Source organism: Anomaloglossus baeobatrachus, chromosome 1, assembly GCF_048569485.1.
Source record: "Anomaloglossus baeobatrachus isolate aAnoBae1 chromosome 1, aAnoBae1.hap1, whole genome shotgun sequence".
Lineage (NCBI taxonomy): Eukaryota > Metazoa > Chordata > Amphibia > Anura > Aromobatidae > Anomaloglossus > Anomaloglossus baeobatrachus.
In genome coordinates, this window is record NC_134353.1 from 753,479,950 (window position 1) to 753,497,977 (window position 18,028).

General features: G+C 48.1%; 1 protein-coding gene across 2 annotated transcripts in view; it reads right to left on the minus strand.

Annotated features, from left to right (window-relative positions):
- The window catches only part of HECTD4 (HECT domain E3 ubiquitin protein ligase 4), a 366,009-nt gene that overhangs the window by 298,433 nt on the left and 49,548 nt on the right, over positions 1–18,028 (minus strand). For both annotated transcript variants that reach the window (XM_075323933.1, XM_075323925.1), the window contains exon 2: positions 10,333–10,847. In XM_075323933.1, the coding sequence (XP_075180048.1) occupies positions 10,333–10,847 (515 nt within the window). The remainder of the gene's footprint in view (positions 1–10,332; positions 10,848–18,028) is intronic.

Sequence of the window (18,028 nt, forward strand, 5' to 3'; positions counted from 1 at the left end):
AATCCGCTGTCTTGGGAAACAGCAGAATCAGTTAACGGATTCCGCTGTTTCCCATAGACTTGCATTGATGACGGATTGTGCCAAAAGTACCTGCGTTGCCTCCGTTGGCCGACGCGCCGTTGCTTCCGCCGAGCGGAAGCAACACAGAATGTAACGTTAAATGCTTGCGTCAAAATGATGCCGACCGGCGGATTCCGTTGGTTCCGTTAATATTTATAATGGTTCCCTATGGTAGCGGATTCCGTTGCTAAGTGCTTAACAACGGAATCCGCTGCTGGATTCCGCTAATTTCTACCGAGCATGCCCAGAATGAAAAAAATGAAAAAAGAAAAAAAAAACTGAGCCGACGAATTCCGTTAGACTGACGCCTAACGGACGCCAAACGGATGCAACGGTCCGTTATTTCACAGGAATCAGCTAACGGATTCCTGTGAAATAACGGATCCGTTGCATCCGTTGACACCACAAAAATAACAGATGCGTCAAAACGACGCAGCAACGGACCCAGCGGATTCCGCCCAACGCAAGTGTGAAACTAGCCTAAAATTTATCAGTGAAAATTACTTTCAATAAAAATTATGCACAATAAAAATTATGTGCATTCAACTTTCATGTGACCAATGGTCATACATTAGGCGAAAGGAACTCCGAATAAAACAGATTATGGCGCTTTGCAGAAAAGACGCAACCGTTTTTTTTGCCGGCGGTTGCGTTTTGTCTGCAAACACTTGCATTAGCACCGTATTGTGCTGCATGGCCTTGCGTTGCGTCCGGTTTTTGCCGGATGCGGCATCTTTAGCCCATGCGGCGGCCGGATGGAACGTAGCCTGGCATGTTTTTTCGTGCGGCGAAAAAACCGCATCGCGCCAAATCCGGCGCGATTTACAAAGCAAGCCTATGGACGCCGGATGCAGTGTTCTGTGGCAAAAATTGCATCCGGCCGGATGCGGTGTTTTTTGCACTGCGCATGCTCAGTATCAAGCCGCATCCGTCAAAAAACGGACGGGCCGCATGGAAAAACTTATGCAACGGATCTGATTTATCGCCGCATCCGTTGCATTGGTTTTTGAGCCGCATTGAGCCGCAGTACAAAAAACGGATGTGTGAAAGCAGCCTAACAGAGGCCATAGCAGGCAAACACTGCAACATTTCTACCGGAACTCAATTACAAAAAGAAGATAAATGTCTCCAAAAGGTGAGACCTCTGGCCACTATGGCTTTTTAGACTTTTACTTCCTTTAGTTTATGGAAAGAACACAATGACCATTAGCCAGAATGTCGAGTGTGTGTGCGCTTAGGTCATTGTGTATGCAGGGGTAGCAGGGTCATCTGTGACAATGACTATTGATTGGAGGATCCTGTGTTATCAGCTGTATACAGAGGTATTACCCATCATTGTTATGCTGCCTCTAATGATAACGAGGCTCCTGAAAACTCTCCCTAAAGGACAGGAAATCGGAGTCTAAAAAGCCCCATTGGCCTGTGTGACGATCCAAAGATTCCAAATTTATTTTTTAAACAAGCATCGTAATATGACGAAAAACATTACCAAGACTTGATTGAAACTATATTTTCTGACGATAATATATGATGATCAGATATGGTTAGTCTTGACACAGATAATTTTGTAATATTTCAGTTTTAATAGTAATATAATACAAATTACATAGATGATAGATCACAAGAAATAGGAAGATTCAGGCATTAAAAAAAATAAAAAAAAAATAAAAATATAAACATATAAATATATATATATTTATTTCAAGTACCACTCCAGCATTTTTGAGAGGTTTTTTTTCCCAGAGCTGGAGTGATGCTTTAAATCAAAGTCCCCTGTCCCCATTCTTATACTCACCCTTTCCCATTTTCATCTTTTTTTGGCTCCGCTCTGATCCCATAACTTCTGACTGTAGAAGTAAGGAGTTACGGCTAAAGGGCTCAATACAAGTCTATGAGAGCCATACGAGGGCAACCAAAGCTCTCAAGAGTTGCATTGTTGCGTGACCTCCGGTGCGCTCTATAAAACACTGGAGCTGCCAGCAGGTAATAAATTGATGGAGCGGTGGTAATAGAAGGTGAAGATGGCAACACATGAGTATAAAGCAGGGGACTTCCATTTAACCCCTTAACGACCACGGGCAGTAATATTTCGTCCTAGTGGTCAGAGTTAATGCCCGTGGTCTTCTGCAAGCAACTTGCAGCGATCAGCGCATATATCAGCTGATTTATACAGCTGACAAGTGTGCCTGCCAGGCACGAGCAGAATCGCTATCCGCTCATGCCTTTTAACTCCTTAAATGGCGCTATCAAAAAGTGACAGCGCCATTATAAATCACTATTGCGATGGAACTTTACTCACCGCCCGATACCAGAGGTCACGTAACGTGATTACATGGATACGGTGGTTGTCATGGTAACACAGGGTCATGTGATGACTCCTGTGCTCACATGACTAAGGTCCTGTAAGAACCAGCCAAGTGCTGGCTGTTACAAGAGATGAGCATTTCTCCCAATCTGATCGGTGCTGCTCTGATCGGGGAAATATATGAGCGATCAGACAGCTGATCGTTATAGGCCAATAGGGGGTCTAGTAAAATAAAAAAGAAAAAAGTTTTGAAAAATAAAACCTAAAAGTTCTAATCACCCCCCCATTCGCCCCATTGAAAACTAAACGGTTAAAAAAATAAAAAATACACACACAATTGGTATTGCCGCATTTAGAAACGCCCGATCCCTAAAAATATAAAATCAATTAATCTGATCAATAAAGAGAATTTTGTTTACTTACCGTAAATTCTTTTTCTTATAGTTCCGTATTGGGAGACCCAGACATCGGGTGTATAGCTTCTGCCTCCGGAGGACACACAAAGTACTACACTCAAAAGTGTAGCTCCTCCCTCTGAGCTTATACACCCCCTGGAGAACCAGATCTAGCCAGATTAGTGCAAAAGCTGAAGAAGAATAGCCACCCACAAGTAAAAACAGAGCAAGAACCGGAACAACCGGAGCCTCTGTTTACGACAACAGCCGGTGATAACACGCGGAACAAGAAACTGCCAACAGGCAACAAGGAGGGTGCTGGGTCTCCCAATACGGAACTATAAGAAAAAGAATTTACGGTAAGTAAACAAAATTCTCTTTTTCTTTATCGTTCCTATGGGAGACCCAGACATTGGGACGTCTCAAAGCAGTCCATGGGTGGGAATAAACAGAAAACTGCGAAGTAGGCGGAGCCTAACTTCACAAATGGGCGACAGCCGCCTGAAGGATGCGTCTGCCCAAGCTCGCATCTGCCGAAGCATGAGCATGCACTTGGTAGTGCTTTGAAAAGGTATGCAGGCTAGTCCAAGTGGCAGCCTGACAGACTTGCTGAGCCGTAGCCTGGTGCCTGAAAGCCCAAGAGGCACCGACAGCTCTGGTCGAGTGTGCCTTGATCCCCGGCGGGAGAGGCACCTGAGAACACTGGTAGGCATCCGAAATGGTCGACCTAATCCAACGGGCTAAGGTCGGCTTAGAAGCAGAGAGGCCCTTACGCCGACCTGTGGTTAGCACAAAAAGAGAGGTGCACCGCCTAAGAGCAGCGGTGCGAGACACATAGATCCGGAGCGCCCGCACCAGATCCAGAGTATGCAACGCTTTTTCAAAGCGATGAACAGGAGCCGGACAAAAGGAAGGTAGGGTAATGTCTTGGTTAAGGTGGAAAGGAGAAACCACCTTAGGGAGAAAGTCCGGAGTCGGACGGAGAACCACCTTGTCTTGATGAAAAACCAAAAAAGGTGACTCCGAAGAGAGCGCAGCTAAATCAAAGACTCTCCTGAGGGAAGTTATGGCCACTAGAAAGACCACCTTCTGTGAAAGACGAAACAAAGAAACCTCACAAAGAGGCTCAAAGGGGGGTTTCTGCAAAACCGTGAGAACCAAATTGAGGTCCCAGGGATCCAAGGGCCGCCGGTAAGGCGGAATGATGTGAGACGCACCTTGCATGAAGGTGCAGACCTGAGCCAGCCGGGCGATACGCCGCTGGAACAGCACTGACAGAGCCGAGACTTGTCCCTTGAGAGAGTTGAGGGACAGTCCCAGCTGCAGACCGGACTGTAGAAAAGACAGAAGGGTCGGCAAGGAAAAAGGCCAAGGAGAATGGCCGGAAGAGCGACACCAGGACAGGAAAATCTTCCAAGTCCTGTGATAGATCTTGGCAGAGGAAGACTTACGGGCCAGAGTCATAGTGGAGATGACTTCAGGGGGGATACCAGAAGCCGTCAAGATCCAGGACTCAAGAGCCACGCCGTCAATCTGAGAGCCGCAGAATTCTGGCGGAAAAACGGACCTTGTGAGAGAAGGTCTGGACGGTCCGGAAGATGCCACGGCACCTCTACGGACAGATGGAGCAGGTCTGGGTACCAAGCTCGCCTGGGCCAGTCCGGAGCAATGAGGATGACTCGATGGACCTCCATTCTGATCTTGCGCAGAACTCTGGGCAAGAGAGCTAGAGGGGGAAACACGTAGGACAGACGAAACTGGGACCAGTCATGAACCAGAGCATCCGCTGCAAAGGCCTGAGGATCGTGGGAGCGAGCCACGTAAACCGGAACCTTGTTGTTGTGACGGGATGCCATTAGGTCCACTTCCGGAGTGCCCCATTTGCGGCAGATTGACTGAAACACTGCCGGATGCAGGGACCACTCGCCACTGTCCACGGTTTGACGGCTGAGATAATCTGCTTCCCAGTTTTCCACGCCTGGGATGTGGACTGCGGATATGGTGTACTTGGGGTCCTCCGTCCATTGAAGGATGCGTTGAACCTCCAACATTGCCAGGCGGCTGCGTGTCCCGCCTTGGTGATTGATGTAGGCAACCGCTGTCGCGTTGTCTGACTGGACTCGGATGTGCTGCCCGCCAACAGGTGGTGAAAGGCTAGGAGAGCTAGAAGCACAGCTCTGGTTTCCAGCACATTGATCGAGAGAGCTGATTCGGACGGAGTCCAAGTGCCCTGGGCTCGGTGGTGGAGACATACCGCTCCCCAGCCGGATAAACTGGCATCCGTGGTGAGGATCACCCAGGACGGGGCCAGGAAGGAGCGCCCCTGAGACAGAGAGAGGGGCCGAAGCCACCACTGAAGAGAGCTCCTGGTCTGTGGCGACAGAGCCACTAGCCTGTGCAAGGAGGAAGGCCGCTTGTCCCAACAGCGGAGAATGTCCAGCTGCAGAGGACGCAGTTGGAACTGGGCAAAGGGAACAGCCTCCATTGACGCTACCATCTGACCCAGCACCTGCATCAGGTGCCTGATGGAATAACGGCGGGGCCTCAGCAGAGAGCGCACCGCCAGTTGGAGGGACTGCTGTTTGACTAAGGGCAGCTTCACAAGTGCCGGCAGAGTCTCGAACTGCATCCCTAGGTACGTGAGCCTCTGGGTCGGAGTCAGAGTGGATTTGGGCAGATTGACAAGCCACCCGAATTGTGCTAGAGTGGCGAGAGTGAGCGAGACACTCCGCTGACAGTCTGCGCTGGATGAAGCCTTGACTAGAAGGTCGTCCAGGTAAGGAATCACTGCCAACCCCTGGAGGTGCAGAACCACAACCACTGCTGCCATGACCTTGGTGAATACCCGAGGGGCCGTGGCTAACCCGAAGGGGAGAGCCACGAATTGGAAATGTTCCTCTCCGATTGCAAAACGTAGCCAACGCTGGTGTGAAACTGCAATTGGCACATGCAGATAGGCATCTCTGATGTCGATGGATGCCAGGAAATCCCCTTGGGTCATTGAGGCAATGACTGACCGCAGAGACTCCATGCGAAAATGCCGCACCTGAACATGCTTGTTGAGAAGCTTGAGATCCAGGATGGGCCGGAAGGAACCGTCCTTTTTGGGGACTAGGAAGAGATTTGAGTAGAAACCTCTGAACCGTTCCCGGGCGGGAACCGGTACAATTACTCCGTTGGCCTGCAAGGATGCCACGGCCTGAGAGAAGGCGGCGGCCTTGGAGCAGGGGGGGGAGTTGACAGAAAAAATCTGTTTGGCGGGCTGGAAGAGAATTCTATCCTGTAGCCGTGGGAGATGATATCCCGCACCCACTGATCGGAGACGTGTTGAAACCACACGTCGCCAAAGTGGGAGAGCCTGCCACCGACTAAGGACGTTGCTGGCGCGGACAGATAGTCAAGAGGAGGCTGCCTTAGTGGCAGCAGCTCCTGCGGTCTTCTGTGGACGCGCTTTTGTGCGCTAGCTGGATTTTTGGTCCTTGGCCGAGTTAGTGGACGAGGCCGAGGGCTTAGAGGACGACCAGTTGGAGGAACGAAAGGAACGAAACCTCGACTGATTCCTGCCCTGGACAGGTTTCCTGGTTTTGGTTTGTGGCATGGAAGTACTCTTCCCGCCAGTAGCCTCCTTAATAATTTCATCCAGCTGTTCACCGAACAGCCTGGACCCAGCAAAAGGGAGTCCAGCAAGGTACTTCTTTGAAGAAGCATCTGCCTTCCACTCTCGAAGCCACAGGATGAAAAAGCTGAAGCTTGGGAAGTTAAAGCAACCATTTCGGGCATAGATTCCCTGGCGAGGGAATGCATCTCCTCTAGAGAAGCAGAGATGGCTTTGAGAGCCCACACTGCTGCAAAAGTTGGGGAGAACGAGGCCCCTGCCGCCTCATATACAGATTTGGCCAGAAGGTCGACCTGGCGGTCAGTGGAATCCTTGAGAGGTGCCATCAGCCACTGATACAACGGTCCGGGCTGAGAGTCTAGACACCGGAGGGTCTACCTTTGGTGAATGAGCCCACTCCTTGACCACCTCAGGTGGAAATGGAAACCGGTCATCAGAACCACGCTTTGGGAAGCGTTTGTCAGGACAGGCCCTAGGCTTGGACACAGCGGCCTGAAAACTGGAGTGGTTAAAGAACACACTCTTTGTCCTCTTAGGCGAGGTAAACTGGTGCTTTTCTGCCAGAGAGGGTTGCTCCTCTGATACTGGCGGATTGAGATCCAGTACAGAATTAATTGACGCAATCAAATCACTAACATCTGAGTCACTTTCGGACAGATCAATGGGGCACATGGAGTTAGCCTCCGAGCCCCCTGTAAAGGCATCCTCCTCGTCCCGCGAGTCAGCGTCTGAAACAGAGCCGCGGGACGAGGAAGGAGAGGGAGCCCTGCGTCTCCTTTTAGGAGGACGGGGTCTGGGACCAGATGATGAATCCTCTGTGAGCTCCGCTGAGAGAGCCCTAGCAGCAGAGGCACCCTGTGAAGGGGGCTGATGCATGTTCAGCAAAGTCCTGGACAGCTGTCCCATGGAGTCAGCAAAAGACTGGGAGATAGACCTAGAAAAGGATTCTACCCAAGCCGGGGGTTCAGCCACAGGGACCGGAGCAGCCTGAGAGACCACTGGGGGGGCGATTCCAGGCTGAGGCATCGTCAGGTTAGAGCAGGCATCACAATGTGGATAGGTGCTCGGTTCAGGCAGTAGGAGCTTACATGCAGTGCATACTGAATACAGCTTTGGAGCCTTGCTCCTAGTGTGAGACATGCTGCTGAAGTGGGGGTTTTGCCAGAATGACCCCCAGAGAGTATATACAGAAGGTCCACAACCGGAGGTTGTGGCTTACCAGACCGCTGGAGCGGTTTGTGTGCCCTCCAGATCCCAAAGCCCGGACCCCCAAGCACCTCAACAGGGATGCTGCAGCCAGTGCTGATCGCAGGGAAGAACGCTGAGAAAATGGCGCCGGAGCGAAGAGAGGGGGCGGGACTCACTGAGAGCGGGATCTGGAGGGCCATAGAGACCTACAGGGGAGGAGACATGAACTCAGTGAGGAGTGTCTCTCCCCTGTGTAGAACGGCCGCTGGGCGGAGCCGCACTGTCCCTCTGCATGAATGACATGCGAGGGCAGTGAAACCGAAAGTAGGCCTCCAGCGAAGCCGGGGCCTAAATTTGAGCGGTGCGGCCGGCGCGCAGGCACCATCGGCGCGGATCTCAGGCGACAGCCAGAGAACCCGCCGGAAATGTCACAAAAATCACTCAGCACACTCTCCCACAACAATAAAGTACAAGGGACCCCCATATATAAACGTCTCAGTTACTTAGCTTGCTGAGACGCAGGGTTCCAAGTCCCTGGGGGCGAGTGCTCCGGTCCAGCAGGATCCTGAAGGGCTGCGGATGGAGACCGGTCTCCTGCCAAGCATGGAGAACTGTGCTGGCTCCCACTTCAAGCCAGAGCCCAGGAGGGATGGTGAAAGAGCACGGCATGTAAGGCTCCAGCCTTGGAATCAACCTTAACAGCACCGCCGACACAGTGGGGTGAGAAGGGACATGCCGGGGGTCCAGGCTTGGACCCGCTTTTCTTCAAACTCTTTCCAAAAATGAAAAATCAGATGAGAATGCATGTGTGGATGTATGCCTCCTGAACAAAGCGATAAACTGGCTAGATCTGGTTCTCCAGGGGGTGTATAAGCTCAGAGGGAGGAGCTACACTTTTGAGTGTACAACTTTGTGTGTCCTCCGGAGGCAGAAGCTATACACCCGATGTCTGGGTCTCCCATAGGAACGATAAAGAAAAACGACGCAGCAGCAAAAAATTCCAACACCAAAATTACGTTTTTTGGTTGCCATAAATTTTGCACAAAATGGAATAACATAGCATCTGCGCAAAAATGGTGCCATTAAAAACATCAGCTCAAGACACAAAAAAATAAGCCGTCACTGAGCCATAGATCCCAAAAAATGAGAACGCTACAGATTGTGGGAAAAAGGGCAAAACATACACCACATTTTTCAGACAAACTTCTGATTTTTTTTTAACCCCTTAGATAAAAGTAAACCTATGCATGTTTGGTGTCTTTGAACTCGCACTGACCTGAGGCATCACAGCCACACATCAGTTTTACCATATAGTTCTGAACACTGTGCATAAAATCTCAAAAACAATAGTGCAATAACAGTTTTTTTTGCAATTTTTCCGCATTTGGAATTTTTGGGTCGTTTTCCAGTACACTATATGATTAAACTTAGTTTAATTTAAAAGAACAACGCGTTCCGCAAAAAACAAACCCTCACATGACCATATTGACTGAATAAAAAAGTTACGTCTCTCAGAAAAAGAACGGCAAAAAAAATGGAAAGGGCAAAAAAAAAAAATCGGCCGGTCGTGAAGGGGTTAAAGCACCACTCCAGTGCTGAAATGAAAAAAAAAGAAACAAAAAAACCCCCACAAATGTTGGAGTGGTGCTTTAAAGGAAATCTGTCAGCAGGTTTTTGCTATTTCATTTGACAGCAGCATAATGGAGCCAAAATAATCCTGAATCCAACAATGTATCCCTTAGATTACTGGGTGCAGCCATTCTGACTATCAGAATTTTTAGGTTTAGTAATGTAGCAGAGCTGAGAGTGCTGTCCTCGCCCCACACCAGGTTCTCAATATATTGTACATTGATAGTGAGGAGTCACTCACAGAAGGGTGCGTGCCGGACTGCCCTGTGGCTTGATATAGTAGTCCAGCAATGAAAAGTTCTGCTGGTTAAACAAATCGCAAATAAACAGCTTGGACCTTGACAGGCAACCCTGAATTCTATGATTTAATCCTTGCAGCATGCTGGCTTCAGATTACATAGCAAATACCTGGTGACAGATTATATTTTATTATTAAGGCAAAACAACATCTTAAGGGGGCTTTACATTCTTCAATATCGTTAATGTTTTATCGTCGGGGTCACGGTGTTTGTGACGCACATCCGGCGTCATTAACGATATCACAGCGTGACACTTATGTGCGACCTAAAACGATCGCAAAAGCGAACAAAATCATTTGCCGCGGAGAGGTCGTCCTAAAACAAAAAATCGTTTACCTCTCATTAGCGGTGTTGTTCCTCGTTCCTGCGGCAGCACACATTGCTGTGTGAGACACCGCAGGAGCAAGGAACATCTCCTCACCTGCCTCCACCGGCTATGCGGAAGGAAGGAGGTGGGCGGGATGTTACGTCCCGCTGATCTCCGCCCCGCCGCTTCTATTGGACGCCTGCCATGTGACGTCGCTGTGACACCGAACCACCAGCCCCCTTAGAAAGGAGGCGGATCGCCGGCCAGAGTGACGTCGCAGGCAGGTAAGTGCGTGTGACGGGGGTAAGCGAGGTTGTGCGCGACGGGCAGCGATATGCCCGTGTCGCACAAACTATGGGGGCGGGTACGCACAAAGCGATATCGGTACTGATAGCGCTAGCGTGTAAAGCCCCCTTTAGAATAGAGGGTCATTATTTTGGACAAGTGCCTTTAAAAAAAAAAATCCTGGTGTTTAGCACTCATGCTCTTTGTATGATAGACATGACATTCACTGTCGTCCATGGTACACTTACCTAGCACATGCCAATGCGACTAGAGCGGCAGCAGAGTTTTCTTTCTGCTTGTAGGAGACTTGCTGGTCCAACATAGAAGTGTCTTCCAACCAGGAGCAAAGCAAAGACTCGATTCCATTCAAGCAGTCCGCTGGTTCTTTAGTCAAACTTAATGGCTGACAGTCCCGAAGGCAATTCAATAGCACCTCTGCAGTTATGTTACAAAGAGAGGGGTCTGTTTTACTCTGAGACTGAATAAGAGGAAAGACCAACAGGAGTCCCATCCGTGAAGTGAATGGAGCTTGCTCTGGTTGCTGTAACAAGCCTTGCCTCTTGAGTAATGCAAGTGTTTCCTCATCGGAGCCTTCTCGCTCATGTTGTTCCTCCAGAGCCAATTGGCGTTGTGCATTCCATAAACCACGCAGAGCATTGAGGCGATACTCCAATAATCGAGCATAGGCATTGCTCTGGTTCCCACACACGGCTCGTAAGCGCTCTGATAATTCTGTAGGATTCTTGGTCTCAAATGTTAAAATCTACAACAAAAAATAAAAATATTAATACCTAGAATATAAATATAAGATCATTCTAGCCAACGAAAGGAAAACACAACAAAAGATACAAACATTGCTCTGGAAAATTGAGATCTGGGACATTGATTTTATTGTCGATTTGAAATCGAACCCGGAAGTGGGGGACAAACTACGGATTTAACAATATTAAATTATGCTTACATTAAAAGGGCTTTCTAAGAAAGTATGCTTTCTACCAAACACTTGGGTGTATGGGTGGACGGCAACCTCAACTTAACTGACCAGTGTCAGGCAGCTGCTGCCAAGGCTAATAAAATAATGGGATGCATTAAAATATGTTCATGGGCAGAACATAATAGTTTTACCCCTATACAAGTCAACATGGTGACCACACGTAGAATACTGGGTGCAATTTTGGTTTCCGGTGTATAAGATGGACATAGCTGAACTAGAGCGGGTGAAGAGAAGAGCAACCAAGGTTATTAAAGGAATCGGTGGAATGCAATACCAAGACAGGTTATTAAACTTAGGGTTATTCAGATTGGAAAAACGAAGGCTTAGGGGTGATCTTATTACAAATGTATAAATATATAAGGGGACAGTACAGAGACCTTTATAATGATCTTTTTATACACAAGCCTGCAACAGGGACAAGGGGGTATCCACTACATCAGGGGTGGGGAACCTCCATCCCACGGGCCGCATGGGGCCCGCCATGACCTTTTCTGCGACCCCCGGGCAGATTTCCAAGGCAGCAGTGCTACTGGCTGCCACTGCGGTCTTACCGGTCACCGGCCCTTTAAATCTCCACAAGCACTGCTTGCGAGAGCCAATGAGCTCTTTCACTGGCAGGTGCCAGCGTGCTCAGGACTTGATTTGTGAGCGGGTTTAGCGCTCTGCGCTTCTATCCCACAGCTTCTATCCCACAGCAGCTTCACCGCTTCCAGCATTGAGTCGCCCGCTCCCCGGCGCTTGTGTGCCACCCGCTCCCCGGCCCTTCTCCAGTGCTGTCTGCAGCTCCCAGTGCGGTGTGCAGCCTCCCCAGTGATGTCTGTGCTCTGCAAGTGCTGTCCGTGCCCCCCAGTCTCCTCCTAGTGATGTCTGTGTGCCTCCCTTTGTGATGCCTGTGCCCTACAGCAATGCTTATGCCTCCCAGTGACCTAGTAATGTCTGTCCCCCAGCCCCTCTTGTCATGGGTATGCCCCCAGTGTCTCCTGTGATGTATGAGATTATATATATATATATATATATATATATATATATATATATATATATATATATATATATATATATATATATATATATATATATATATACCCAACACGATGGGGCTGGGCGCATACACCTCCCAGGATGGGGCTGGGCGCATACACCTCCCAGGATGGGGCTGGGCGCATACACCTCCCAGGATGGGGCTGGGCGCATACACCTCCCAGGATGGGGCTGGGCGCATACACCTCCCAGGATGGGGCTGGGCGCATACACCTCCCAGGATGGGGCTGGGCGCATACACCTCCCAGGATGGGGCTGGGCGCATACACCTCCCAGGATGGGGCTGGGCGCATACACCTCCCAGGATGGGGCTGGGCGCATACACCTCCCAGGATGGGGCTGGGCGCATACACCTCCCAGGATGGGGCTGGGCGCATACACCTCCCAGGATGGGGCTGGGCGCATACACCTCCCAGGATGGGGCTGGGCGCATACACCTCCCAGGATGGGGCTGGGCGCATACACCTCCCAGGATGGGGCTGGGCGCATACACCTCCCAGGATGGGGCTGGGCGCACACACCTCCCAGGATGGGGCTGGGCGCACACACCTCCCAGGATGGGGCTGGGCGCACACACCTCCCAGGATGGGGCTGGGCGCATACACCTCCCAGGATGGGGCTGGGCGCACACACCTCACAGGATGGGGCTGAGCGCACACACCTCACAGGATGGGCTGAGCGCACACACCTCACAGGATGGGGCTGAGCGCACACACCTCACAGGATGGGGCTGAGCGCACACACCTCACAGGATGGGGCTGAGCGCACACACCTCACAGGATGGGGCTGAGCGCACACACCTCACAGGATGGGGCTGAGCGCACACACCTCACAGGATGGGGCTGAGCGCACACACTTCACAGGATGGGGCTGAGCGCATATACATCACAGGATGGGGCTGAAAGCATATACATCACAGGAAGGGGCTGGGGGCATATACATGTCCTTAGCCCCTCGTGTGATGTATGTGCCCTCAGTGTCTCCTGTGATGTAGGTGTCTCCTGTGATGTATATACAGCAGTTCCAGCGTCTCCTATGTGATGTATATGCCAACAGCCCCTTCAGTCATATATGTGTCTCCTGTGATTTATATACACCAGTCCCTGTGTCTGTTGTGTGATGTATATAGTCTACCAATCTTATTATCACAGAGTTGCCTGCGCTCCAGACTGTGACAAACCTGGAAAAGCAGGAGAAGGTTGGCAGAAATTTCCAAATGGCCCCCGGCAGTAGAAAGGTTCCTCACCCCTGCACTACAACTTGAGGACAGAAGGTTTGATCATAATCACAGACACAGCTTCTTTACTGTAAGAGCAGCGAGTCTATGGAACTTTCTGCCATTTGATGTTGAAATGGTTGATTCACTACTAAAATTCAAGAGAGGCCTGGATGCCTTTCTTGAATAATATAATATTACTGGTGGTTATGTGCACGAGATTCTGTGATGGGGCGTTGATCCAGGGAACTAGTCTGAAAGAAATTCTTCCTCTTATATGGAGCTTAGGGTCTGCCTCATGGGGTTTTTGCTTTCCTCTGGATCAACATGTTAGTTTTTAAGGTTGAAAGTAGACCTATGAACATATAAAATGCATAAACTTCTCAGGTATAATAGCTTTAAGGCTACCAATAAATACAATTAACCTTACTAGAAGGGCCTAATATTTAGCATACATACATATACCTGATTGCATTGTGTAACGTAAAGCCCCTCTGTGATAGAGGAGATGCGAAGATTGGGGATATATATGGTACTTTTCCTTTCGCAAGTAAATATAAAAAAGAAAACAGGACTCAAAGAAAGCCGCGAGTCCAGCTCCCTCCGGCCACAGAGATTATATAGAAACTCCTACAGGAAAAGCCGTCAGAGAAAACGCTCTCTGAAGTGTCTAATGCTGTGAAATACAAAAGATTCCACTACAAGCCATAGATGTAAAGGTTCCCTAACTGTGGACTACTCCAGCTACTCTCCTTATCGAGCTGCTGACTGCAGGGGTCACGATGCGACTACAGAGACAGTGCAGCAACGGAAAGGAACGCTCGGCCGAAGGAGGGCGAGTTAACACCCAATTTTATTATTTTAACCTAGCAAGAGCTGATGAGGATTGAAATCTTATGTAGCAAAAAACGTCAACATTAAATGGAACAAAGTCATTTAATAAAAAATGAAATGTTTAAATCAGTTCCTGTTAAAAAATCTGACAAGCATTTATGTGGGTGTCTCTTCTGGAGCGCTGATCACCGCAATATAGGGGCTCCTGTGAGATTCAGAGGAGTTATTTGTACTGTGCTGTGATACTGAAACACTGCAATACAAAGTACAAGAAATCAAACAATATCCGCTTCTAATCTCTTACAGGGAACCTGTCATGTGGAAAAGGCTACTAACCTGCAGATATGGGGTTAATCTACAAGTTAATAATATTCTGACCCTGTCTGGTGACTGCACATTTAACCCCACTGCCGGGAGGAAATTAACTTTAATCCTCCAAGTAGTTGTCCAATTCAGTTACACGGGCGGCGCCGGTGTGGATTCACTCACCGCTCTATGTATGGAGAGCAGCGGATTTAACAGACATCTGTTTTGCATTAGGCTACGTTCACACATCAGTTTTTTTTCATCAGGCACAATCCAGAAAAAAAACTGATAAAACGGATCCTTCGCCGGATCTGTTTTATCCCCATTGATTTGTATTAGCGCCGGATTGTGCCTGATGGCCTTGCCAACGTTGCATCAGGCTTTTGATGGATCCGGCGTAATTACTAAATGCGGTGGCCGGAACGTCCATTGAACACTGTCTCTGAAAAAAAAAAAAAACGTATTGCGCCACAGGCGCGATACGGCGTGACTTACAATGGAAACCTATAGACGCGATGCAGCAAAAAATGGATGCGGCCGCCGTTTTTTTTAAACTGCGCATGCTCCAATATATTGAAAAAAACGAATCCAACAAAAAAACGGACGAAACGGATGAAAAAAAACGGATGCACCGGATCTGTTTGACGGTTCAGGTAGATCAGATCCATAAAAGAAAAAAAAAAAAAAAAGAGAAAAGAAAAAAGGATCAGACGCATCCGTTTTTTCATATTCTGCGCCGGATCCGTTGCATCATAATAGTCTGCCGTCAGTAAAACTGTAATAAAAAAAAAAAAGCTGATTCCGTTGTTTTGTACGATCCGTAGCATCCGTTGTGCCACTATATGCAACACATCCGTTGAATCCGTCACACAACGCAATGCAACGGAAGCCGTCCAACGCAAGTGTGAAACTAGCCTAAAACTGTGTGTAACACGTGTATCTACCATGTTTTTCCAAAAATAAGACTTTTTTTGCCCTGAAAAAGCACTAGGAGAATGAGGGTCCTGTAAAGTTTCCCAGTTTGCTCTCCCATCCCCTAATGCCAGTCCTGCATACCAGCCTGTCTTCTGCTCAGTTCTTTTAGACTGCTGTAATTAAGAGACAATTGGTCACATGACTGTGAATTCATGGAAGGTCCTTAAACAATCTGAACCTCGGAATACAACTGCTGGGTCTCTTAGAGAGTGGGGCTCTGATGAATTGGGAAGTTTGACTTCCCCTAACACCGGCGTTGACCAACTACTTCTTATTTTAGAGTAGGTCATTTATTTCAAGCACACTGCAAAAACCCTGTAAAATCATACTAGGGCTTACTTTTGAGTAAATCTTATTTTCTGGGAAACACTGTAAACTAAATCCAGGGCTATACTGGCGCTATCATGCTGACTCTATACATACCATTAGTTGTGAGATTGGTTGTATAGTTTCTGAAATACAGGCAAGTAAGGTTTGTGAAATGCACTGGTATTTGAGGATGGGTGCAACAGAATATCTAATAGGGAGGTTGGGTTTTGCTATTTATTCCCGCCCCTGTCTGCCTGCCTGTCCTTCCTCCCCCTGTCTGTTTTTACAGGGGGAAGAAGTTGGGAGGAAGGACAGGCAAACAGGGGCGGGAATAACTAGCAAGACCCACCCACTAGAGTTGAGCAAGTACCTAACTATTCGTACTCCCTATACTCATAACGAGTACTGTCTAATACTCGCGTATTTATCCTGAATAGCGTGTGCAATGCAAGTCAATGGGGAATACTTGCAATGTAACGAGAAACCCAAATTACGCACGAATAGTGTGGCATTAAGGTTACTCATTACTTTGCGAGTTTTTCCCCATTGACTTGCATTGCACACGCTATTCGGAATTAATATGCGAGTATTAGACAGTACTCGTTGAGTATAGTGAGTACGAATAGTTAGGTACTCGCTCAACTCTACCGCCCACCTATTAGATATTCTGTTGCACCTCATCGTATAAGGCTATGTGCGCACGTGTGCGTATTACATGCAGTTACGCTACGATCTGCAGCGCAGCGTAACTGCATGCGTCCTGCGTCCCCTGCACAGTCTATGGAGATTGTGCAGGAGCCGTGCGCACGTGGCATATTAGAACGCAGCAATTCGGCTGCTGCCCGAATCGCTGCGTTCTAACAAGTGACATGTCACTTCTTCCGTGCGGTTTGCATGCTGTCTATAGGGAGAGGCAGCATGCAGAGAGCACGTTCTCTGCCAGCACCATGCGCTTCAGAATGGAGCTTTTCAGCTGCGCTCTGAAGCGCACCTTTTAGGTGCGGTGCAGAGCGCACACGTGCGCACATAGCCTAACAGTGAGTTTCTAAACCTTACTTGCCTGTATTTCAGAAAGTATACATCCAAACTCACAACTAAAGGTATGTATAGAATCAGCATGATAAAGCCAGTGCTATACCGGCGCTAAGTTATATAGGAAAATTCTTGTGGTTGGTGCTCTTTAAAGAGGGCACATCTCTGATTATTTTGCACTCCGTTTGTCTGTTTGCAAAAGAATCATAACATATGAATAATGAATTAAAAACACGATTCAAGGGCATCAAAGACTTATGCACAGCAGCCAGCTTTCCAAGAGAAAACTGTATATCCTTAAAATATCTCATACGTTAGTACAGCTCATTTCACTGCGTAGTGGCCCTTCTAAATACTGCAGCGTAACTGCGGCTCACGGAGTGGGCAACTGTAGGAAATAGCCATAAAGACAGGAAAGTAAAAGAAAACCGTTCAAGAATTTAAAAAAGTATTATAACAGTATCTAAGTTTCTATGGTAATGTGTATGTATAGATACGGCGACCCTGAAACTAGTCTAGGGTAACCCGTGTATGTGTGTAAATGACACATATCCTTTTATATTGCCGTTTTTTCAGCAGTGCAGTGCAGCATGTGTCTGCTTTATTGTGCAGGATCTTCCGCTGTGTGCTCTAATGGATAGCTAAAAATATCAGCATTTTTCAAAATAGCCCAAATAAGCGGAGACTCTGCTGCCTGACACAAACGTGAAATTCCATTTACTTTGGATATATCCCCACCAGTAACCTAACTCCAAGGGAAGTGCACACATTTACTGGAAAATAATGACTATTCACAACTGATGTTTTAAGGCTTTTTCTCAAAAAAATAAAAAAAACTGCAACAAAGATGATCTCATTTCAGATTAAATTTTATAGAGAATGGAGCTGAGCTTTCAGAAACTGCACTTAGAGAAGTGTGGAACTGTGCCTGGTAAAAGCCAAAGATGCTGCAGCGCTTCATTAGGGTAAATTATAGGTCCCAGACACTGATGACCTACTTATATTCCATCAACACTATTCATAAAAAAGGAGTAGCCATTATGTTAGCACATGTCATTATACTTTCATCTTTAAAAGAAACCTGATGGCTAATACAAGCTGCTCGATCCATGGGCAGCATGTATCATAGCATGGCTGCCCAATTTCAGCCATGTATGATTTACTCTGAATTGCTGCAGAGGGGCACAGATAGGGTATGTTCACACATCAGGTTTTTGCTGTGCGGCACAATCCGTCAGTT